The 24858-nt window shown below is 39.8% G+C and overlaps 2 protein-coding genes across 2 annotated transcripts; both read left to right on the plus strand.

Annotated features, from left to right (window-relative positions):
- Positions 1–431: 431 nt before the first annotated feature.
- Positions 432–1274, plus strand: snrnp35 (small nuclear ribonucleoprotein 35 (U11/U12)). The gene has a single exon (XM_079214075.1). The coding sequence runs from the start codon at positions 436–438 to the stop codon at positions 1153–1155; it is 720 nt and encodes a 239-aa protein (XP_079070201.1). The 5' UTR covers positions 432–435; the 3' UTR covers positions 1156–1274.
- A 7674-nt stretch (positions 1275–8948) lies between these two features.
- arhgap42a (Rho GTPase activating protein 42a) lies at positions 8949–24386 on the plus strand (the record flags this gene model as incomplete). The annotated part of the gene is made up of 24 exons (XM_079214190.1): positions 8949–9102; positions 10841–10936; positions 11016–11077; positions 15811–15882; positions 16823–16924; positions 17018–17128; positions 17604–17708; positions 18012–18141; positions 18271–18371; positions 18784–18893; positions 18996–19074; positions 19190–19229; positions 19342–19404; positions 19519–19593; positions 19725–19809; positions 19882–19940; positions 20135–20240; positions 20477–20636; positions 20714–20864; positions 21301–22002; positions 22100–22262; positions 22651–22722; positions 22879–22958; positions 23763–24386. 24 exons carry the CDS (start codon positions 8949–8951, stop codon positions 23849–23851), a joined length of 2967 nt encoding a protein of 988 aa, XP_079070316.1. The 3' UTR covers positions 23852–24386.
- Positions 24387–24858: the final 472 nt, after the last annotated feature.

Genomic DNA, 24858 nt, shown 5'->3' on the forward strand with positions numbered 1-24858 from the left:
TTAATAGTAAAGCCTTTTACATATCTACTTCTATGCGATTTAATATAGTGGTACGTGTGTGTGCTTTCACAAAGAAATATATAAGTTTGACCGACCGACGTATATCTGATAAATATATGGCACTGAAAATTTGGGGACGGTTTACAATCTATTTGCATACTTGTCAACATAAATTGTAAATAAATGTGCATCTGTCGTTATTTCCGCACAATAATAATACATGTGGATATGTTTCTTGAAACGGCGGTTCTCTATATCGACTAGCCTAATTAAAAGTATTTCGAGTAAGCAGGAACCTTTCAAACGTAACAGACTTGTTGCACTACGGAATTATTTACCGATGCACAATACAGGATACTTTCTGTGGGGGTAAATTCGAAGGGGTAAACATCGAACAGGATCTATCTAACCTTCGTGACTTCGTTGGGGAGAACAATGGCTGACTGGAGTCCGATAGCGAAGGTGTACGACCCGCTGAAAGCTGGCAGCATCGACGGCACGGACGTGGAGCCCCACGACCGGGCGGTGTGGAGGGCTATGGGTGCCCGCTATAAACCCAACAAAGGCGTTGTTGGAGACCCACATCTCACCCTGTTTGTGTATCGACTGAACCCCATGACCACTGAGGACAAGCTGCACCAAGTGTTCTCCAAGTACGGAGACGTCCAGAGGCTCCGGCTGGTCCGGGACATCGTCACAGGCTTCTCCAAAGGATACGCCTTCATTGAGTACAAGGAGGAGCGGTCCGTGGTCCGGGCCCGCCGGGACGCCAACAAGTTGGTGGTCGACCAGCACGAAGTGGTTGTGGACTTTGAACAAGAGAGGACGCTTAAGGGCTGGGTCCCCCGGCGGCTCGGCGGCGGGCAGGGGGGGAAGAAAGAGTCTGGACAGCTGCGGTTCGGCGGCAGGGACAGGCCGTTCCGTAAACCCATTAACCTCGGGCTCGGTCCGGTGCAGGACCGGGGAGGAGGAGGAGGAGGGAGGGAGTGGGATCGGGATCGACAAGGGGCGAGGGACAGGGGGGACCGGGAGGACCGGGACCGAAACAGAGAGGCAGAGTGGGGCAGCAGAGGGAGGAGAGATGACCGGGACAGAGGCAGGGACCGGGAGGACCGCAGACAGGGAGACAGAAGCAGGCAGCGGGACAGGAGATGACGCCCACGTGCAGGGAACCGGATTAAACTCCAGAGTACTGATTTCACCGATTCAAATGACTCTCGATCCACAGACCAGCTTCCTGTGACAAATGGAGGAATGTATAGTCAAGTGTGCTGTGAAGAAGGTTTCTCGATCATCATACTTGGTCAAGAAGCCACGGGTTTGTGCAACACTGACTTTACACATGAGTAAGAATACCAAATAAACCCAAATTGATTTTAACACAATGTTGTCACTTTCCTTGTTCTTAGATAAAAACAACTAACATCTTCCTCCATCGTTATTATGGGTTGCATTTTAAGAAGTCATTTCAAATATAGATTCAACCAATATAAAGGCCTCCAATATGAATTTGAAAAGCAACTCCATTTGTTACCATTAAAATATTAAACTTATCTTAACTATTTCTAGTTGTTTTGTTTTTCCAAACATTTTCAAAAGCACACGCATATCGTTAAATAGTTTGTTTTTTGCCCTCTGAAGCAGATCATGTTTTAGTTATGAGTCACTGGGTGGATTGTTTTCTCTCAAGCTGGCCACAAGTCAGTCTGAAGTCATCAATATGACATGTTAAAGGTCTGGTGTTAGCATTAGTTCATTAAGTCTTATCCTGTGACTTGACACATCAACAGTCCATTAGCTCATCAGTCCTACTGCTGGGAAATTCATCACTTCTTGTCTTAGAGGAAGTTAAACCTGAGAAAAGAGTGTGTGCTGAAAAGAACCGAGTCATTTGTAACACTGATGTAACAGAGTAAACCAAAGCAACAACACAATCTGATCGCGCATGAGAGCATATTGAATAAAGTATATATTTCCAGACAGACACACAATACTGGATGTGGTTACGGGAAGGAGAACTCAACACCTTTAACACAAACCTCTCATTTCTATTCCTCTCCAATTTTTCTGAATTGATGAGTATGATTAAAAGGGATGTTTTATAGTGTTTTTTAAAAGATAAGACTGTGGAATTGATGCAAAGACACACATAACACATTTGACATTTATTTATTCTTGTTTGATTGTCTGGATGAGGCCGTCCTCAGCCTTGCAGCACAACTGGGATTCATGATGGGCCAACCAGGGAAAGTCTCTCTTTGCACTGTGCTAAAGTCGATCCTGCGAACCAAAACACGCAGACACTGATGAGCTGCTCTCTACATTCACATGTTCTACACTGTGATAGTGACTAAGTCGCTCTCACCGGAAGGCAGGGTTGATGCCGATGTTGTCTGGCTGCGGGAGGGCAGGTGTTCGCCTCCTGCGGCAGGAGGACGGAGGAGGAAAATCCTTCTGATACTGAGACTGCATGCCTGCCGTATCTTGTTCATTTGCCACTGCTGTCCGACCATGGTCGCCTTCTTGCTCATCCTCCCCTGGGTCACATGTCCTGCTGCTGTTTCCTCTTCCTGTTTGTCTTGAGGGTGTGGGATGAGACCAGTGGAATTCCTGCTGCGTCTTCAGGGGGATATGGTCTCCTGAAGGGTAATCATAACGTTGGTAAGGGTTTAGTTTCACAAACCGTAATGAAATATCGAATGAAACAGTTTTTTCGTTCTATAGAGTTAACATCAGAAAAAAAATACAGCAAAAATGTAATCTTTATACCCTCTGTCCTAGACTTTCACTTAGGGTGAGGATAACTAGCTAATTACAAATTCAGGCAAACTGTTTTTACTCACTTTATGACATCTGCTAGCCAAAGAATTTTATTTTATGTTAAAAGAATTAAGCCTATAGAGAGCCTTCTTTCATTTCAATAAATGTTCTGTTTTCGTAATATATATATATATATATATATATAAATATATATATATATATATATATATATATATATATCTTTATTTAAAAGGGACCACGTAGTTAAAACATAAATGTCACCATTTGATGCACTGTACCAGATTTTAGCTACAGCTAATTCGCATCTGTAGTCCCTTGACAGACCATAACAAACATGAAACAAGAGCAGACAGTACAGGATAAAATACACAATACAACATTATATGGAGGGACAAGGGCACACAATACAAAGCTATAGTACAGCACATTAAAAATAAGTAATAAAAACCGTTAAAAGTAAGTAATACAAACTATTAAAATCAAGTAATACAAACCATTAAAAGTAAGTAAAAAAACATTAAATGTATGTGATACAAACCATAATAATTTTGCTCAATGAGTACAGCACTGACCAGATTTCAACAGGTTTTTAAATATTTGTTTTAAAGTGCTGATAGAGCTGCAGCTCTTCACCACGTCAGGCAGGGTGTTCCACTGATTTGTAGCTTTCACAGAAAAGGATGATTGCCCAAATGCAGTGCGGCGAAATAGAATAGTGCAGTCTCGTATGGAGGCTATTCTGGTGCATCTGATGGAAGTCACTGAGCGACTGTACACAAGGCCACGCAGTGGAGGAGGGGCCAAGCCATGTAGAATTTATAAACCATGCACACATTTGTAAATATTCTAAAGTGCACAAAGCTCAGCAGATTGTAATTCTCCAGTATCCTACAGTGATGGAAATCCAATGGCTTTTTGTCCAATGTTTTAAGAGTATTAAGAGTGTTTCAAGATATTTAAAATCAGTAACAATATCAATCCTTTCACCTTTGATAAGAATATCAGCGTCAGGAGGTTGTGTCATGGTTTTGGAGAAAAACATCCCTTTTGTCTTGTTGACATTTAAACTCAGACATGATTGATTAAGCCAGTGTGTGATCCTTTCCAATGCATTTGTTAGCTTGGCAGCTGCTAACTCAGGAGTTTTTGCGTGTGTGTAAACAACAGTGGCATCTGCATACATTTGTATTTCTACATCATGGCACTGTTCAGGGAGATCATTTATATATAAACTAAATAATAAGGGACCCAACACTGACCCTTGTGGAACACCCATTGTACATTCCATGTTTCTGGACAGTGTATCACAAACTTTAAAGCATTGCATCCTGTTTGATAGATATGAAGACATCCATGCCAGTGCTTCAGGTGAGAAGTTACATTTTGAGAGTTTCGATATTAAAACATCATGATTGACTGTATCAAAAGCTTTACTTAGATCTAAAAACACAGCACCAACTACCCCTCCTTTGTCAAGGCTTGATTTAATTTTCTCTATTAAGTACAAGGTAGCAGTTTCTGTGGAATGATTAGTTCTAAATCTAAACTGTATAAGATGCAGTCCAAAAGTGCTTGTGTTAAGAAATGTTGTCAGTTGTTGAATGACAACTTTCTCTGCAACCTTTGACAGTACTGGCAATATGCTTATCGGCCTATAATTACTGCCTTCAAGGCGGTCTTCAGATTTAAAAACAGGTGTAACAATGGCACATTTCCAGTCATCAGGGAACGAGCTTTGCTTAATGGACAAATTAATTAAATGAGCTATGGGGGAAGTTAAAGTTTCTTTGTGAGATTTCACAAACATGGTGTCAAATTGAAAAGCATCTCTACATTTGGAGCTTTTTAAAGAGCTTATGATTTTGTTAATTTGTGCCTCGTTGGTCGGTACCAGTTGGAACACCTGACCTGCAGCATCTGTTGGAACAATTTACGATTTCCCTTTTGTAAAGGATTTTCCTAGCTCATATACAGATTCCAGGAAAAAAATATTAAAAACAGAAGCAACAGCAAGATGATCATTAATTAACTCTCCCTGTACTTTAAGTTTAAAATCTTCTAAGAAATGTGGGTCCCTCATTGTAAGATTGTCTATATTCTTCCAGATCAGTTTGCTGTTGCCTTTCGGCTCATTCAGAATATTGAGATAAAAATGGGATTTAGCTCATTTTAGCTCATGGGTAACGTTGTTCCTTAAACCTTTAGAAATCAGCATATCAGTGTCTCTTCTAGTTTGAATTGCCTTCCTTAGTGCAGCATCTCTAGTCTTCATCAGCTTCCAAAGATTTTCATTGAACCAGGTTACATTGTTTAGTTTTTTTGATTTGATCAGAACCCTCACATTAAATCTTTCCCTCACAGAGTTGATATTATGAGTAAAGTTGTTACAGCCATGGCCTAAATTGTCAGAGGACAGTACATTGTCCCAGCTCAGGCTGTTCATTTCACTGGCAAATTATTCTTGCTTAGCTTTAGGTATGCACTGAAGGATCTTTGTCTTACTTGCCCTATTCCTAAACCTATTTTTTGTCAGTTTTCTGGCAAATAGGGTTAGGTTGTGATCTGATAAGCCAGTGATTAAATTATAACTTTTGGTTGTTCCTTCTGGTTTGTTAGTAAATATCAGATCAATTTATGTACTGGATCGTTTGGCAAACCTTGTTGGGCCTTTTACTAGTTGTTCTAGGTGAAATCTGTCAGTGATCATTTTTAGTTTTTTCCTCTTTGATTTATCTTCCCAGTTCACATTAAGATCGCCCATAAGAATGAATTCTTTCTTCAGATTACACTCTTTCAAGACGTCTGTGAGTTGATCATAGAACGTGTAATCTGCAGCAGGGGGTCTATAAACACCTAGAATGTCAAAGGACATTTGTTGGGACAAGATTATTGTTATCCCGACATACTCTAGCATGTTACCCGCCTTGACAATCACACGTTCAGATTGTATGTCGTCTCTCACATAGAAAAGCACCCCTCCTCCCCTCCCTTCAGTTCTATCGCGCCTAAAACATTGATATCCAGGCACCGTGAACACACTCACGGGAGTTGTCGGTTTTAGCCACATTTCAGTAAGACAGAGAAAGTCCAGATTTTAGTCAGAGAGAAGATGAGTTAGCTGATTGCTCTTTGCAGCAATGCTCCTGATGTTGAAATGCCCACCAAATAGCCCCCTTGGTTTCAGCTTTGTACTATACGATATAATAAAGCATTTTTACATAAAACCTTGTATGGATGTCTTTTATATTTGTAGTATAGCAGTATTATTAGTAGTTCATTATAATTACGTATGGCTGACTACACCTTTAAATAAACTCACTTTCTAATCTCTGCCCTCACAAACACACAGCCAAAACCTTTTCCAAAACACACACATATCTCCACTAAACACACCACACTGCATGGTGTGGCTATTTGCAGCACTAAAACACATTATCTCCACACATACAGTACACAAGTTACTCAAGACTTATCTTAAAACAGACCAAATGAGTTTACTCTCTAGGTTGAGATAAGACAGCAGACCTTTGCCTCGGTCTTGTTGTGAGACGCGTCTAAAGCAGAAAGCTTCTCGTGATGTGGTCTCCATCTTAGAGGGAGTGTCCGGGTAGAGGAGAAATCCTGAGGAAGTCAGGACATACAGAGAGGGTAAAAAGTGTGCTTTAAAAGTTCCTGATTATATGAAATAATCAGGTCCTTTGAGTAGTTAAATGTAGTTATTTCTTTCAGATTTCTCTCATTTTAACGAAATACTTTTGGGTCATTCCAGTTAACACATCACAGCTGGACTTAGGTCAGGTATTTTAATGTTCAAGCTGGAAAAACCGCAAGTCAATAGGCTATCCTCTTAAATAAGGTAATGTCAATTAGGCCCATTTCATTTGAAAGCTTTACAAATAACTATAATGACAATGTTGCTCAATTATTCCCACTGAACTGATATATATGATAAAACTGATATATGATACATTGTTTTTAGAAAATTGCCCTGAGATTGATGTAAAACCACATAAATAGTTATACATGTTGATGTTTATAGTAGGAACCTACATATCTACTCAGTATCATATTTAGTCAAACCTTGTAGTTGTATTTTATGGCTTGTCATTGAGGCCATCAGTTTTATACACACATTATATACACAATATATCAATCAACATGAAAACACAATCATCTGGGTCCATTAGGTTGGCAATGAGTCATCTCAAAACATAAGTGTGATGCTGAGAAGAGGAACAGTAAACCTTTACCTGCCACTGTCGGCGGCTCCCCCTTGTAGGGTCGACTACGCAGAAATAACTCATGGTGGTGTCGGGGGTTTTGTAGGTTGTCATTTTTGATAAACATTTTGTCTGTTGCCTCCTGGCTGTGCTCTTGTCTCCACCAGCTGCTCTGAATGTGTTGGTGTCTACAACAAAAGCTGTAAAAATGACCACAGGTTTGGTGTATTCAGTTGTAGAACATCTAATAGAAAGTAGGAACAATCTTTGCAAGTCTTAACAATATAACATTTTAAATGTATTTCAAATATAGATATAACACCTAAAAACCGCTTTCAAGAGAGTTAGTGATGATGTTGCTTACCTTGTACAAACTGTGGTACAATTCTGCAGTCTTTCACCATAAGCTGTCTACATTGCTCTGTACTGTGTGTATGTGTGTAAGACAAAGAGATACTTAAAGCTTGTTTGCTGCAGTAGTCATGGTGTTAAATTCTTCTCCGATGAGTGACAGATACAGTAGTTACCAACTCAGACAATAAAGCAGCTGGGCCACCAACAGAGAGCGGAAACATGGTCCAGTATGAAAGGTTTTGAAGTAGAGTTAACTGGACAACTAAACCAGTCAGACACTTCTCAGCAAGTCTTTGTCCAGGGCCAACTGTCTAAAATGGCATGTCATTAATGATTCAAGTAAGATGTACAGTAGTGAATATAATTATATTAAATACATTTACAGTTGTGTATAGTCACTCAACACCACGCTGTCAAAAAAAGAAAACATGTTGTCTATTCATTGGTTGCCCTGGAGCATTTGGCCAGCACTCAGCAATGCTCTGTGCCTCCCAGTGTTCAGCTGGCATGAATCCCAAAGGGCTTGTTTTAGCCTGTAACTTTTCAGTAGGGAACTTTGTACTTACACATACATCCTTTTACCGAATATGCTTTACGGTATTCTGTGGGCAGAATAATGTTCCTGAAAACATGCAGTCAGTTTCATTCATAATAGTTATGCTAGTTTATGTTTGTTGTGAACTGTTGTGAACTGAAGGAGTTTTTTTTTTTTTTACTTTATACATAGCATCTCAAATGAGATAAAAGGTAAGATTCATATCTTATCTTTTAATAAAACAAATCTCATTCACATACAAAAGACTTGGCAGACGATTGAAAAACAAAACAATAGATACTAATTGTACAAACAATCTACACATGCATTTGATAGTTATATGTTTTATTTGTCCAGATCTTTATGAAATGTACAATCATTTGTACTATCATAATCACTTTCGGGAATTATCCTAATATAGTATCCTAATATATCATACTACACCTTTATAATTGGTCTCCTGATATTCTATTACTATAGAAGAATATAACTATTGTAGAACATAGATTAGTAGTAGTAGTCGTAGTAGTCGTGGTATTGTTGTTGTGTATACAGATTCAGTCGAGATTATGTTAAATTATACACAATATTTTCATTATAATTATAATTTTGCAAACGTTGCACTGATTTCCGCACGCGCCACCAGGAGTCTCCCGTTCCCATAGTAACAAGCCTTCAGTCGAGCTAGCGGCTCAACTAGCATACGAGCAGCAGTGTCCTCGCACTCCTCTGGGGCCTCCTTTCAGCGACTTGTGCCGCTTTCTGGACGGAGGAAAGGCCACGAAGACGTCAACGCGCAGATATTATTGCAGAGTGTGGCTTTTAAAAAGCGTGGGAGAAGCAGCGCAGGGCTCGTCGTAAAGCCGAGAGACGTCCAGTGTCCGGAAGTTGTGAGGGAGAGAAAAGGTGGAAAGGCATGAAAAAGAAAAGAGAGCTGGAAGGAACTCCTGACCGTTTTTCTGCGAGCCCATTGATCACCGGCTTCTCCTGTGAATCTTACCGAGGGTGCAGTTAACGAGTCTAATTTAACGTTAAGTGAGCGACAAATTAATTCATCGATGGGTCTGCCGACGCTGGAGTTCAGCGACTCCTTCCTGGACAGTCCGGAGTTCAGAGACCGACTGCAGTGCCATGAGATCGAGCTGGAGCGCACCAACAGGTTTATCAAAGACCTCATCAAAGATGGGAACATGCTCGTGTCGGCCTTGAAAAGTAAGTGCACGATGGTCGATGTCTTGTTTTGGGGGTAAAAGTGTGTTGCAGTACGTTTAGTTAGTGTCGCACGTCCTGCTGCCCAACAGGGCGACCCGAGGCCAACTTCAGCAGCTCAACGCTCACACATTGACTTGTGTTTGTGTGGTATGTAGTTACGGTGTTATGTATGGGCTATTGTGTCGATACCGTCCTGCAAGAATATCTATTTTACTTATTGTAGGATGATAAGTCAGACTTTATGTGTTCTAGTACAGGTTTTTTTTTAACCTATTCATGATTTTATCATTCTTCTGCCACTTTAGTAGTCCCCCAAAACTTGCAGATTTATAAAGTCTAAGGTTGACATCCTCAGATTAATTGTTTTGTCTGATTTATAGTTTGGGTTTCAGCCCAAGTGTTAACTGACATGATAAGCTCCCTAAATAGTGTGCTGTCGTACCTGATCTTGAGTCTCTGGCTTGGCAATGTTGCTCAAAATATATCTTCAGACTTTTATTTGTTAGTTTGGTACCTTCTATGACAAACAAAGAGTAAAATAGTTACACAATAAATCAACATTTGGTTGACAGGAAATCTATTGCTAATGCTGAAAGTTGTATAACAGTTTGTCATATTGATATATCACCAGCTAATGAAGACTTACAAAACTCAGGCACCTCCCATTTGTTGTTAGTTTCTTTTGATCACCTCCAGTTTAAGCTCAAACACACCTACATGTTGTAGCTGCTGGCGGTTTATTTGGCTCACCTGCTGGTTGAGGTCATTGGTGTGAACACTGCTGCTGCCTGCCAGACTCACACACACCAATCTGGTTGTGTTTGACTGTTCTGTGACTACCTTGGGTGGAAACAACCTGATCACTGCATGGTTTACTTTAAAAGGTCAAACTGTGTGCAGAATACTACCACAATCACCAGAGCCACCACAACATGATACTACCACAATACATTCATAATTTAAGTTTTTTTTCCTACTCATGTTAAATACACTTTTCTGTCTTCCAACTGATAGTCAAAGTTACATCCCAGATACCCCCCCCCTCCCCCCACACACACACTGTCTACAAACAGCAGAGATGTAAACAGACCTTTCTTGAGCCTTTGAATAACAATATGTAAACAACAATTTAGTTTTCCAGCATAGAATAAATATATTTACTGTGCTTTTGTCGTTCATGCATTGAGCTTGACCATAGTTCTTTTTTCTTATCTCCAAGCACTAATTTGCTATAAACTGCTAGTGAAGGACATTCTAATGTTTTTATTATCAGTGTATAATGTAGTGGTATGATTAAAATAGTGCCTTGCATTGGCTGGTATGTTATAGATGTGTAAGTGAGAGAATGCAGCCTTGTGGTGCCAAGTATTCGAGCACGTCAGAGAATAAAAGGTTTTATTAAACTCTATCATGTGGTTTGGACACATAAACAGAGTTTGTTGCAGGGTGAAGCCATTTGTTTACAAACAAACTTTGACTTCCCATGTCTTGGCAGTTGATGATATGCAAGAGTCCTGTAGGAAACTACATTAATAGTTTACCACAGGTGGGAATAAGTGACGCTGCTTGTAGCCCGTAGGAGAATGGAGCATTACATGGTGTGGGACCAATACTCGCAAACTCATGCCAAGAGCATTCTTATCCACACTATGGAAATAGTGAAATTGTATTAGTTATGGCAATAATACAATTGTTGTACCTGCTTTAAATGACTGAATTAACTTTCTGTTTTTCGCAGGTCTTTCTCTTGCTATTCAACGGTTCTCTCAGTCTCTGCAGGAGTTTCAGTTTGAATGTATTGGAGACGCAGAGACTGATGATGAAATCAGCATAGGTAAGATGATTTAGAAAACAAGATATATCAAAATATATCAAAAATGATCCACAATTGAGGTGTAAAATGTATTTTGCAGCTCAGTCCTTAAAGGAGTTCTCGCAGCTCTTGAGCACCATGGAAGAGGAGAGAAAACGACTGGTAAGAAGATTTGTGTGTGTGTGTGTGTGTGTGTGTGTGTGTGTGTGTGTGTGTGTGTGTGTGTGTGTGTGTGTGTGTGTGTGTGTGTGTGTGAGTGAGTAAATGCAGGTTTATTTTGTAAATGTTTTCATAAGTTAGTAAAGTAAGGAATGTTTAAAAATGAGGACATTCTGTTGCCCATGTGATCTTGAAAAGAGGCCATTTTAAATGAAGGGTAAGTGGTATACAGTAAAAATAGGTCAACTAAGTCTGAGTTCCATTGTACTTTATACAATGTAAAGCTTTGTTCTCATTAATTAATGAGACTTCGAAGTGTGACCTTTTTTTCTGTTGAAAAAGATTCCACCAACAAACTTTTAATTAATATCTGCAAAATATGTTTTTCTTTGTCTTTGTAAGCCATCCTTCTTGTTCAAGAATATAAACAACATACTTCTGAAGAGCTTTAGATATAAATTACGCAGAAAAGTTTCTCCTCTTATAAGGCATCTTGCTTCTTGCTTGCATCTTGTGTAGGCAGAGTCTGAAACGTAAAACCAATGCGGAAGTGCCAACCTTTTCAGCTCTGCAAGGCAAAGCAGTGCCTGTTTTTGGACAATTTTTATTTTATTTTGTTTGAACGTTTCCTTAATTATCTCCAGAAACACATCATTGTTTAACTTCATTTAAAGTTCTACAGTTCCACAACCCTTGTGAGAAGATGCATATGGTGTAAAACATAATTAAAGTAACCATTAAGTTTAAGTATTTACGTAAACTCCGCCGACTATACTGCTGCTCCGTCAGCTTGCCGCGGCGGCTGTAAGGTTTCACCAAATCCATAATAAATACCCTTTACAAAGTCGGATTTCCCTAACAAACACATCTCAGTAATTGTACAGGCTTGTGGGAGTCTAACAAAGTAATCAAAATCCTTACAAACTCAATATTAGTACCTGTAAAATCACAAATCGGCCGGAGGTTTCTTTTTTTCTTCTCTGTCTCACAAATCCGCTTCCTATGACTTACATGTACCCCCCACATTTCTAGAAACACCTCACACAGCAAGGGGGAAGGCTTATGCACATTTTAATACCCAGCAGCCTCTGGTGAGACAATGTATTGTCATAAAACAAGTAACCTTTCTATTTTCTAACCGAACGACACATTTTTTTTGACTAAAACACCTTCCCAATATATCAAATCTTCGTTTTACAGTGGTTTTTGTTGCAGATTCTGATTATTTAGGTCATAACCTTTCCAATAAGGTGTCCTATTAGTATTTTGGATGTTGGTAAGGGCCAACCATGATGAACCATGGAGTTTGTAAAAGTCGTCTACTTTTTACGGGGGGAAAATCTAGCATAGATCATGCTGGACATTAATAGTTATGATCAAAATATGTTAAAAAAGTGATTTTTTTGAAAATATACATTTTATTCACAAATAAATTCTGAAAAAAATGATATAAAATAATACAAGTAATATAACTCATTTGGGGTTCATACGACGACTTGAATAAAGTAAAGACGTACAAAAAAAACATATACGAGCCTCAGGTTTCAAAAGGTCAAACTTGCATTCTTTCTATTTGCCAGGGAAAAGTCTGATTGTTTAGAAGCCAATGAGAAAATTACCCTACTTCCCACATGATTTATTACCTTAGTATAAACATTGTAAACATGCATTTATGATCCCAATCACACGTTTCAAGTCTTCTTCATTACAGCATGATGTTCATTTAGTAAATGATGTTCCCATTTAGAGTAAAATAGACATTAAAGAAGGGTATGCTTTATGGCATGGTACCTTGTGATTAACAGGTCACATCCGCTTTTTCTTCTCACAACTTTAACCCTTTCACAGTGTGTTTTCAGTTCATGAAAGCTAATTGTAACCATTTTGGTTGCCTTATTCAGCGTTAGGTTGTACTTAGCATCAAGGTGACTAAGTCAAATTCTTATACAGTCAGTGTCTGAATGACAGTGCTGATCTGAATACACCATTAGACCAAAATCACCAAAGTCGCTATGAATAGTTTCCCGGATTTCATTTATAAAGTTAGTCTTTTTTAGGCCGCTTCACTTGATGCACCACGCTGACTTCCTCAAGCCTCTTGTCCAAATCTGGTTTTCAGTCTGAAAACGTCTGAGTGACACATTTGTTATGGATTTTGTGCCAGCGGCAGTTTGCGCTCCGTGGCGATTCGGAAAAACATATTTCACTTACAGACCCTCCATCAACCGGAGGGCTTTGTGTGGGAGTGATTGGAGTCTGGCACAGTCTGTGTACAGGCAAACCTCCACGCATGTGCAATGTATATGCATAGTATGTTACCTTATGCATAGCCCTCTGTCTGTCTCTCTCTCTCTCTCTCTCTCTCTCTCTCTCTCTCTCTCTCTCTCTCTCTCTGTGTGTGTGTGTGTGTGTGTGTGTGTGTGTGTGTGTGTGTGTGTGTGTGTGTGAGAGAGTGAGTGTGTGTGTGTGTGTGTGGCTTTGTGGCTGGGTGCATGGTCTGGTTACAGAAGAACCATGTGGAACCTATTCTGCCAATTCCCCTGTGAGACTGTTAGCAGAGGCCTGACTGCCTGGGAAAGTCCATAAAAGGGTCCTGTGTGTTTGTGTGTTTATCTGCTCTCTTTTTTTCTTTCCTTGTGTTTGTGTGTGTGTGTGTGTGTGTGTGTGTGTGTGTGTGTTTTTGTGTGTGTGTGTGTGTGTGTGTGTGTGTGTGTGTCTCTGTGTGTGTCTCTGTGTGTGTCTCTGTGTGTGTCTCTGTGTGTGTGCAATTTAATTGTATGCTGCATATATGTCTGAAACTCTACTAATACCATCATTATTGAGTAAAAGGGCAATTCCAGCAAATGGGTTCCTCTGAAATACCTGTTCAACCTGAAAGGACTATTATTCCTTTGTTTCAGTCTCTTAGTGTTCAGTTTCATCCTACATATTGTAATGTGGTGAAAAATGAGACCATACAAAGAAAGGAGACCTTTCTTCTTTGAATTTTGGCATGGTACTAAACTGAAGTGAAGTGAAAGTAAAGTAATGATGCAGTGCTGGGAAGCTATTTAGAATCTACTGCTTAAATCAACTAGACAGAACAAAGCAAGACGTGACAGTGACTTTAGACCCTGACTAAAGAGGGCTGAGACTTTGTACAAACACCAGAGCTCTGATAACAGCTCTGGAGCCTTCCTTACTGCTTGGCTCATGTCTCAATGTCAACTACAAGTTTCTCATAGATACTGTACGGACTGCTGCAAAAATATTGGTTTCTGGTGAAATTTGAACGTGTCATCAGATGGAATCATATTAATACTTTCGTCATTACCAGATAATGTGTTTCAATAGCTTGAGTGATCCCCTGGGTTTTCATCTAGCACCATCATCTTGCCTTTATGTGTACAAGTAAGTAAATATTTGCTGAACTAATGACATCTCCACCAGCGTCAACTGTAATTTTTCTCGTGTTAATTGGCCGATATTAGCATGCTAACATCTTAACCTAATTGTTTTCTGAAAATTTCTTAGTTTATGAATTGTACCTTGTTCTTTTTCCATCATAATCTCATTATTACTTGATGCTTTGGCAATATTGTCCTTGTTACATTCATGCCAATAAAGTATATTGAATCTGAACATTTAAATCTGGTAAACATGGTGAACAATATACTTTGCATTAGCATGTTAGCATTGTCATTGCTAGCATCCCAGCGCTCACCGTGGCTAAATGCAGCCAAAGCCATATCACGGCTTTCCGTGACTTGGATAATAACCTTGAGCAAAGTCCATCAAATGCTCAATCATCATGCTCATAATGTTGGATAAGCCGCTCATAACTCGCTCATAAACTGACTGTAACTGAGGTTTGTGCAGAGTGTTGCTATGATATTATTGGTATATACACAAAGTAAGTAAATAAACCATGTGTGATGTATCAATTGAGAGAAAAAGAAATCCTGAGAGTGGCTGTTTCAGTTTGAACCCTTTTCCCTCGCACAAATATTTACATACAACATATTTGTCAAGTTTGTGATACATTGAACGAGCAATATAAGACATACATAGCATTAATATAGCATCAAACAATTATTTTCTATGTAAAGATATAGTGGAGTTATGTCTACCTGAGCAGAGAAGGAAATCTCTCTCTGTGTGTGTTGTCATCCGAGCTTCTCATTGCTTTGTTGACATAGCCGGCCGGCTGCAAGTGGTTTTAGTGCATGTCCATACACGCAAGCGTGCCCCACTGACAAGCTCGCTGCACTTTATTCATGTGGCGTTGTAGTTGATAACACTGTCCCAACTGACACTGTCGTCAGGAAAGTGTATCACCCACCCACGGGTTCCCTTTCAGGCAAACATGTTAGCTCTGTCAACACATTAGCCGTAGTTTGTACTGTTACTACTAGCTACGAGCCGTCAGCTCAGGTGTCGCCATGTTGAGAGCCGTTGAGAGGCAATTGAAATGCTAATCCTAATCTTGTATTATGCACCTTGAACATCATGTTGATGTCTTGATTTTAAATATTTCTAAATCAAGATTCTAAGTTGTCCGGTTGAATTTAACTTTTTTTCTCAGTGGTCAATATCAACATCTCCTCTCAAATGAAGCAGAAATGTCAAGGCCTTCGTCTCTTTAGCACTAAATTGTCCCTACGGTGGCACTGAAGTTATCACTGTTTTTGCTGGTCTTTATTAGAATGGACTGTTATGAAACACTGAGCTGACTGTTGTGTGTTTTCCTCACTCAGATCCAGAATGCCGATGACGTGTTGATCTCACCGCTCGAGAGATTTCGTAAGGAGCAGATTGGAGCTGTTAAGGTACTTGTGCTGTTGTTAGAATTGAAGGCTACCTATATCTATTAGATTATTAACACAAAGTAATGGAACCAGTTCACTTTTGCTTTTAGACAGGTGATATTCAAAACTTCACCCAGTGTTTGAGAAGGTTTTTAAAAGGCCAATATGTGAGGCTAAGTTCATAAAGCAGGCTGTGTCTGTTAGTTATCTAACACTGAAGGTGATGATCAGAACCATCATCCTGCTCTGGTCTGGTCCCAGTCAGTCTCCCAGTCAGTGGTCAGAGAATCCAATTTGTTCGGACAAACGCTGGAACACGGTTCAGTGTCAGTAACAAGGTCATGGGAACGGACACTGGGGGGGAAGACAGGGAGCACGTCAGCGCCAGAAAGATAGTTGAACTCAGTGAGACAGTATAAACACAAAGTGAGTCTGGTGTCTGGTTTCAGCAGCTGTCTCAAGTCTTAGAATTCAGTTTTTAATTGTTTTTCTCTTTGCTCCCTTTCAGACCCAAGAAATGATGCATGCAGTAGATGGGGGGTTTAACAAAATAGAATTGGTCACAGCTCTGACTAACCCTGAAAGTGAAAACACAACTAATTTCTCTGTGTTGATTGAAGCGACTCCGCAGTCTGTAGAATGTAGCAGATGTGTGTGAGCAGCACAACCTCAAACTGATGTCGTTGACCCAGAAAGAGTGGTTGAACATGTGGAGTTTGGAGCTGCAGCTGTTCTTAAAATAGATGTTGTCCAAAATATTTTGGCAGTGTATCTTCATTTAAATTATTAATGGTAGCTACCTTACTCTGGCCTCACTGATTTTGGTATTTTGAGCCACACTAGAGTAAATGAAATATCTAGACAACAATTGGTACAGACGTTAATTAATGAATTAATTAAACATTCACAAGTTTGCTTTTATTTATTGCTAATGTCCTCTCTACATCCACGTATTCTTTAGGAGGGAAAGAAGCAGTTTGACAAAGAGACAGAAAGGTACTACTCTGTTCTAGAGAAACACCTCAGCGTGTCCTCCAAAAAGAAGGAATCACAGCTACACGAGGTAAACCGTTAGACGTCTAAAACGTACAGGTATTCCAACATGTGCTCGGTAACAAAAAGTACTGTATGGGTGTTGTTTCTCTTTCTGTTGCAGGCTGATTCACAGATGAGTAAGGACAGGCAGGTGTTTTATGATGCATCACTGCAGTATGTCTTCAAGATCCAAGAAGTGCAGGAGAGAAAGAAATTTGAATTTGTGGAGCCGGTGAGATCACTTACATACATTGTGATTATGCTTATATGCAACTTTAGAACAAATTAACCGTGCTGCTGGGCCTTCACAGCTCGGACCAGTGGAGGGTAAACACGAAACAAATGTTTCATCACAGGAAAATATGACTGATTAGTGCTGCATGTAAACAATGAGGTCAACATGAAGTCATAATTGCAGCCAAATCCAGTATCAGTGATAGTGGGTGTGCATGCAGACATGATGATGGAAACATAGCTAAGCCAGGTTCTGAAAAACACACATTACACACACTGTTTGGCCGGTGATAAAAACATTTTAATAATAAAAAATGTAAAGCCCACTTCCTGTTGCTGTAGAAGCACTTCCTGCATGGATATCTCTTCTGCCTGACAGACACTCATACTTTTGTAATCCCGCTCCTTGTACTCTACACTCTCAAGCCCCCAGCTAACATTTTTTCCTGTGGATTTCTCCCTCTGATCTTCAGTTACTAGCCTTCCTGCAGGGTTTGTTTACGTTCTACCATGAGGGTTACGAGTTGGCCAGTGAGTTTGAACCCTACAAGCAGCAGCTTCAGTTCAACCTGCAGAATGTAAGTGTGTATGTTTACTGCAAACCTGTCAACCAAGCCTGGACATAATAACACTTGTTTGTTTGGGTCTGAGCTGACATTTAGAGAGAGAGATGTGAAAGTCAGTTTTGGATGCATTGGGTGTTACCTCTCCAAAAGTGGAAACCTTACACCCCTGGCACTCCTTTCATGTTGAAACTACTTAAATTGGCCAGAAGCTTTTTATGCATTCCTGAATCCATTATGTTCACACTCTTTCAAAGATTTTATGTTTCATATAAATATGTACGCAAACCAATACAGTTTGTAATGTATGTTGATAAGGCTCGCAATAACTTTGAAAGTACGCGTGCTGAGGTTGAGAAGCTGATGAAAAGGATCCGGTCTGCAGAAGAAGACTTCAAAGCCCCCAGTTGCTTTACCATGGAGGGATATCTGTACATACAGGAGAAACGTGAGCAACACAAAAATCACATATTCTCATTTCTCAGTCTCTCTCTCTCTGACTTATAATGTGAATAAATACTTTAGTCTGGCAAACACACACAATTACACCCGCTCAAATGTGTGTTGTGTATTTTAGGTCCATTGGGCAGTGTGTGGACCAGATACTACTGTACTTATGAAAAAAGCTCTAAGATGTTCACCATGAGCAACACAGAGGCCAGACCATCCAGCAGACAGGTGAGCTGGGATCACAGATGAATAACCACAAGCAAATGCTTTAAAAAAACAAAAACATTTACAAGCATTAAAACCCTGAGTTACATTTTTGTCATATTGTAATTTTCTTAGCAGGTAAGTACTTGAATACACCAGCAAGAAAGCTTTCAAAAATCTCTTCAAACTACAGTATCGTGTTAAGTAGCTATTTATGCAACTTTGACAAAAACAAGTACATTTTTATGATGTTTTGACGAAAACTTAAAAGTAGGAAGTATATTGTTGCAAAGTTAAAATAGGAAATAACACTAACATGGTCCACACAGTAGTGAGCACTGTTACGATGCTACAATATCAAAAGCTCACTCTTTGTGTGAGTCCTCACAAGACCACATGTGACTTGCATGTTGCAAACCCATCTCTCTGTTCACAGAACGGCGTGGTGAATGGTTCACCTGAGATGTTCAAGCTGCGGTCTTGTGTCAGAAGGAAGACAGAATCAATCGACAAACGCTTCTGCTTTGACATTGAGGTGGTGGAGAGGTGAGAGGAGACAAATAACGCAGAGACTGTGTGTGTTATAAATACATTGAGATATGGCTGCTAGTGGATTGTGGGCAGATAAAATGATCTCTTTCTCTCCAGACATGGCGTCATCACCCTGCAAGCACTCTGTGAGGCAAACAGGCGGCTGTGGATGGAGGCAATGGATGGAAAAGAACCTGTATGAATAACTTCACCCTTAAATATATTATACAAATGATACAGTACCAATAACGTTTGAATTGTCACACTGTCATATTAACACATACAACAAAAATGTTTCTGCCCTTGTTCAGATTTACACTCTGCCTTCTTTACTCAGTAAAAAGGAGGAAAGTAAGTATCCCAATTTATGCTGTTCTTGATTTAATTCAAAAGATTTAATTTATTAACATCTATTAGTATGTCTTACAATGTATCAGATATTAAGATTTTTTTTTTTTTGCAGCATTTCTCAACAAAGCAGGCTTCAACTTTGTTAAGAAGTGTATTGAGCTGGTTGAAACAAGAGGTATTCCTCCTTGAAATGTTTATATGAGAAAAATAATTCCAATGAGTATTTATTTTTTCGCATTGTTGATTTATCAAGTTTGGTAAAACATATTTGTGTGTTATGTGTGTGTAGGCATTACCACCCTGGGACTGTACAGGATTGGAGGAGTCAACTCCAAAGTGCAGCGGTTGATGACAAGTGTGTTTGGTAAGAAACACCCTGCTTTCCTCTGCATAATGTTATTTTCCTGTATGGGGGAGATTTATTAAAGCACAGTGAATAGCTTGTGTAATAAACATCTACTGCTACAGATAAATAATTGATTATCTACTTTGTAGCATCCTCAGCTCCCACTGACATGCAGCTGGATGCAGATGCCTGGGACAACAAGACCATCACCAGCGGCCTAAAGAATTATTTCAGGTAACATACAGCACAGTTTTTAAAAAACACTTCTCATGAATTATGAATTCACAAATTCTTATGTGTGTACAGGTGTCTGGCAGAACCAGTACTGACCTACAGACTGCATAAAGAATTCCTTAAGGCCGCAAGTAAGAACCCTTACTGCCTCTTTTACAACACAATGAACACAGAGAGTGGCAGACACAATCTGTTGTTATTTAGATAGTGTTTGTACTGAATTCACTGCCTCATACATTGTATATCATGTAAACAGAATCACTTTATGTCACCCTCTCACCTCTAAATCATATCCCTCCCTCTGTGCTCTTTCCTTGCTTCACAGAGTATGACAACCAGAAGTATAGAGTGAGAGCGATTCATGCTCTTGTTCACAAACTACCAGAAAAAAACAGAGCTATGTTGGACATCCTAACCAACCACCTTCTCAAGTATGTAACACATACTGTTCTTTTATTTGCCAATGTCTTGAAATATCTTCATATTTCTAATATTCTGTCAAAAGACCATCATCGTCACACATCATAGACATCTGGCGATTGATTTGTCTGAAAGTATAACATAAAACAAAATGCACTCATGAAAATGATTGCTCACCAGATAAGGTATTCCAAACTGCAAATACATGAATATTTTTTTATATATGTGTGTGTGTGTGTGTGTGCAGGGTGTCCTCTCACAGTGACCAGAACCTGATGACTGTGTCCAACCTGGGAATGATCTTTGGCCCCACATTGATGAGGTCACAGGAGGAGACGGTGGCCGCCATGATGAACATCAAGTTTCAAAATATTGTGGTGGAGATTATCATTGAAAACCACCACAAGGTACGCTTACAATACACACATATACAGACACACAAACACACACATACACACCTAACATAAATGTATGTTCCTGTCAGATATTTGGTGAAGCCCCAGACCTGCCGGTGCCGTTACCTCAGGCTCCATCCTCTCGGTCGACTCCTCGGAGGAGCAAGGTCATCTGTCTGTCGTCTGGAAAGAGGAAGGCCCGTCTCTACCCTCCGGCTCTCTGCCTGGCAGACAACGACAGTGAGTCTCTCTGCAGCTCACACCTCCTTTAACCTGCCACTCATGATAGATAGATAGATAGATAGATAGATCGATAGATAGATCGATAGATAGATCGATAGATAGATAGGGTTAGTTAGTTAGTTAGTTAGTTAGTTAGTTAGTTAGTTAGTTAGTTAGTTAGTTAGTTAGTTAGACAGACAGACAGATAGCAATCCCCAAAGGGAAATGTCTTGTCATAGTAGCGCCGTACAACCTGAAGATACAAATAAACACACAAGATCAAAGACAAAATATATCTAAATATACACAAAAGAACAGAATACAACTAACTGAAATGAAATATACTTACAGCCGCAGAGTGTATTCGTTAATTAGAATTAAAATAGCAGCGGCACGGACTAATCATTTTCATTCAGTCTCTTATTATGTGACTTTTTTCCATTTCTCCCTCCAGGTGACACCTTCAGTAGCAGCCCCAGCACAACTCCGATGGGCAGCCAAGAGTCTCTGTCCTCACACTCCTCTGAGAAAAACGGATTGTCTCAGACCTCTCCTCCATCCTCTCCTGCTGCCGAACCCGACCCGTCCTCCACAGCACCGGCGTCTCCTCATGCGGCTTCCTCCTGCTCGTCGACCCTCAACTCCTCAAATGGGAAGGATGAGAAACACCCGGCAGACAACACGGCCTCCCCTCACCTTACGCCTTCCTTGTCCCGGACTTCCTCACAACTCACTCCGGCCCAGCAGACTTCCTCCGTGTCCTCCTCCGTGTCCTCTTTACTCTCCACCGAGAGGAGTCTGTCTGTCAAGGGAAACTCGACTGCCTCCTTGTCGCCCGTAAAAGAGTCAAGATGTCCTTCCGTAGCCTCCTTGTCCACTGTCTCCATCCAGCACTCTTCAGCTTCCTCTCTCAGGGAAGGTCGACCTCTTCAGAGAGTGTCGTCTGTCTCCTCTCTGAAGAGCTCTCATTCAGTCGATCAAAGAAATGTATCCAGCGCCTCCTCTACTGTCAAGGAAACCAAAGTGACTACCTCTCCTTCTCGGCAGCACCGAAAAACTTACAGGACTGCCTCCTCCTCCTCTTCCTCCTCCTCTTCATTATTCCCCTACCCACTTTCCACATCTTCCTCTCTGACCTCCCTGCACATTTCTGAGGGTGCGTACATCTCTGTGGGATCAAGTGTGATGACAGTGTCAGTGTCTGTCACTTCCCTGTTTATGTTCGGTTCTAATTTCTTGTGTCTCCATCACAGATTACAAAAGCTGTCACGGATCGGTACGGAGTCTCATGTCTCTGGACCCACAAGAGGCAACGCGCAAACATAAACCTTCACACATCCGCTGTGGCTCTGATCTGACCACGAAATACTCTGCAGCCGCTACATCCAGCAACGGTTACCAGAAACCTGGATCAGTGTGAGTGTCTGTAAAATATATCTTTATACCTCAGACATTAAGGTCCTCTGCTCATACAACACAGCCTTTGATCTGTGCTCTCAGAAAAGGAAAGGACATGTAGATCTCATTGGATAGTTTATCCCAGGAGGAAACTACTATTTCAACGAAGAGTGATACTGTAAGGAAAGGTCACACTTTTTAAACTTTAAAAAGTCAAAACAATTTACAAAAAAAGTTTAATTGACATTCCAATGTAAACACAGATCAGTCATTCCTGTGAATCACGCTGTGTTTGGCTTAACTTCAAAGGGATACTTTGTTTCTACGACTGTCAACTGTGATTTATGATTTTTGAAATGATCCTGGGAATTGTATGCAGAGCTAATCTTGTGTTTGTGTGTTCCAGATTATCAATCAGACTACCGCAGTGTGAGAGTTCAGTATTCTCCTCCGCATTAGACGTATGTTCTTCAGGAAGGTATGTTGATTTTGACCTTGTTTGAGGATCAACCCTTTTCTTGTCTTGAAGCTATCCTTATCAGTAGTAAGTTATTGCAGTCTGCACAAGCCAAGTAAAACATATTGATAAAAGAAATCCTCCTTAACTCACTTCCTAAATCTCTCTTTCTCCTAGGGATGCAAAAGCTCTTTACTCCTGTGAGGCAGAGCACAGCCATGAGCTCAGTTTTCCACAGGGGGCGCAATTCTCAAATGGTAGGACAAAAACTCAGGTTTCATTTCCTGAGAAAACTATAGCCTCATTTACACCTGGTATTAACATGTGATGTGAAGCTGGATTTGTAATTTGTATAGTGACATCGGACACATGGCTCTCTGCATTTACACGGCTAATTTAAATGACTTTGGTCTAAATAGGGTGCCAAGTGTTAAAAAACACATTTAGATTTACCCTTAAATGTAATCTGAAGATCATTCTCCATGTAATGCTGATTTAATTCTTTCGAGCAACCTCTCGTAATCACTGATGTTTCTTAACTGTCAATGTTTCTCTCAAAATCTTAAACTACTTTAGTAGCTTAGCTCAAACCTTTTCACCAACTTCATATTAATGTAACACAGATGTTAATCTACTTGTTCCAAGTATCGCATTCAACACAAACTGATGAATTGGGTTGGGCTTTATTTGAACACATTTTCCTTTAATATATTATGAAATTACTTTCATGTTTGGAAACTTTCTGATCGTGATTAGAATTTTATATAAAGGTTTGTGGAATTGAATGATGCTTGGCTGTTCAACAGGGTTTTATATTTATGATCCAGCAGTGGGACAGTTGCAGTTTACAGTTAATGTAGGTTGTTCATTCAGGGAGTGTACAGATAGTACAGCTGTACTATCCTAACACAACCAGCAGGAAACACAGTTAACTCAAGTCTAATATGTGCTAAGAAGTTATGTGTGGATTTAGATTATAGGTGTTAGTGTGAGTTATTATATAAGATGTAAATTGGTGTATTCATATATGAAGGTCTTTGTTTTGTTGTCCTTGTCTTCAGTGTACCCGTCTGTGGAACCAGGTTGGCTTCAGGCGACGTACAACGGGAGAACAGGCCTCATACCTGAAAACTACATCACGTACATGTGACAGACCCGATGATGACATCACCACATCACTGAATAATACAAGGATCTAACCTTTGACTTTAGGGATCTACAGTGCATCCAGTATTACTCTGTGCTGCTAGTCAGACATAATATATGCATCATGTAACTGTGACTGATATCACTGAACTACTAGGGCGGGATATGAACGATGCATGTACTGTATGTTTATCTGACTACTATATGTGAACCATGTTAGAGGTTTTTAACCAGTTTATAATACAGTAGATGGTAAAATCTTGTTGTCTGACTTTTCTTTCATTTATACACTTAATCAACATTATTATCTCCTCTTTTATGTTTGTGTTCAATGCTATACATACATGAAATGTGTCTGTAAGGTACACAGAGACAGTGTTTTATCCTATCAATCCTGATAATGGATGTGTTTACTATTGTATTAATGTTATAGGCTGTGAGTCCAGAGAGGAAGTGTTCACACCTCTGTGCCTTAAACAGTATGAACTGAAGTATGACTGAATCCTGCCTTTACAGCTTCCCTGTACTGTCTGTCCATTTTTATGCTGTCTAAATAAAAGACAAATACTTTACTTAAAACGTGTAGTTGTAGATTCAGTTTATGTTTATCGTTATTTTGTGTCCAACATATTATTTCCTAAAAAAAAAAAAGATGTTTGAGTTGGCCACAGTTTCCTTCGAGATATCTTAATTATCCCATATGCCACTGTGCAAAACAAATATATTTATATCAGGTAAAGCTCCGTACGTTAGTTTTGCCAAAGTAAATGCTTTTTTTCTGCAAATGATATGTATTCATATCACTTAATGTTTTGTGTCCAAATGATAATGATTGACAGTATTTGGTCGGTGAGGGAGGACCCATAATCTTCTCTATACTTTGCGTGCATTATAAACATAAAACACATACTTATGCAATTCAGAAAATACATTTTAATCTTATGTCATATACTGTACATTCTTATTTTATGTTATTAATGTTTTTTCACCATCACACTGTGTCTACACTAA

Source organism: Taurulus bubalis (genome assembly GCF_910589615.1).
Source record: "Taurulus bubalis genome assembly, chromosome: 2".
In the NCBI taxonomy this organism is placed as follows: Eukaryota; Metazoa; Chordata; class Actinopteri; order Perciformes; family Cottidae; genus Taurulus; species Taurulus bubalis.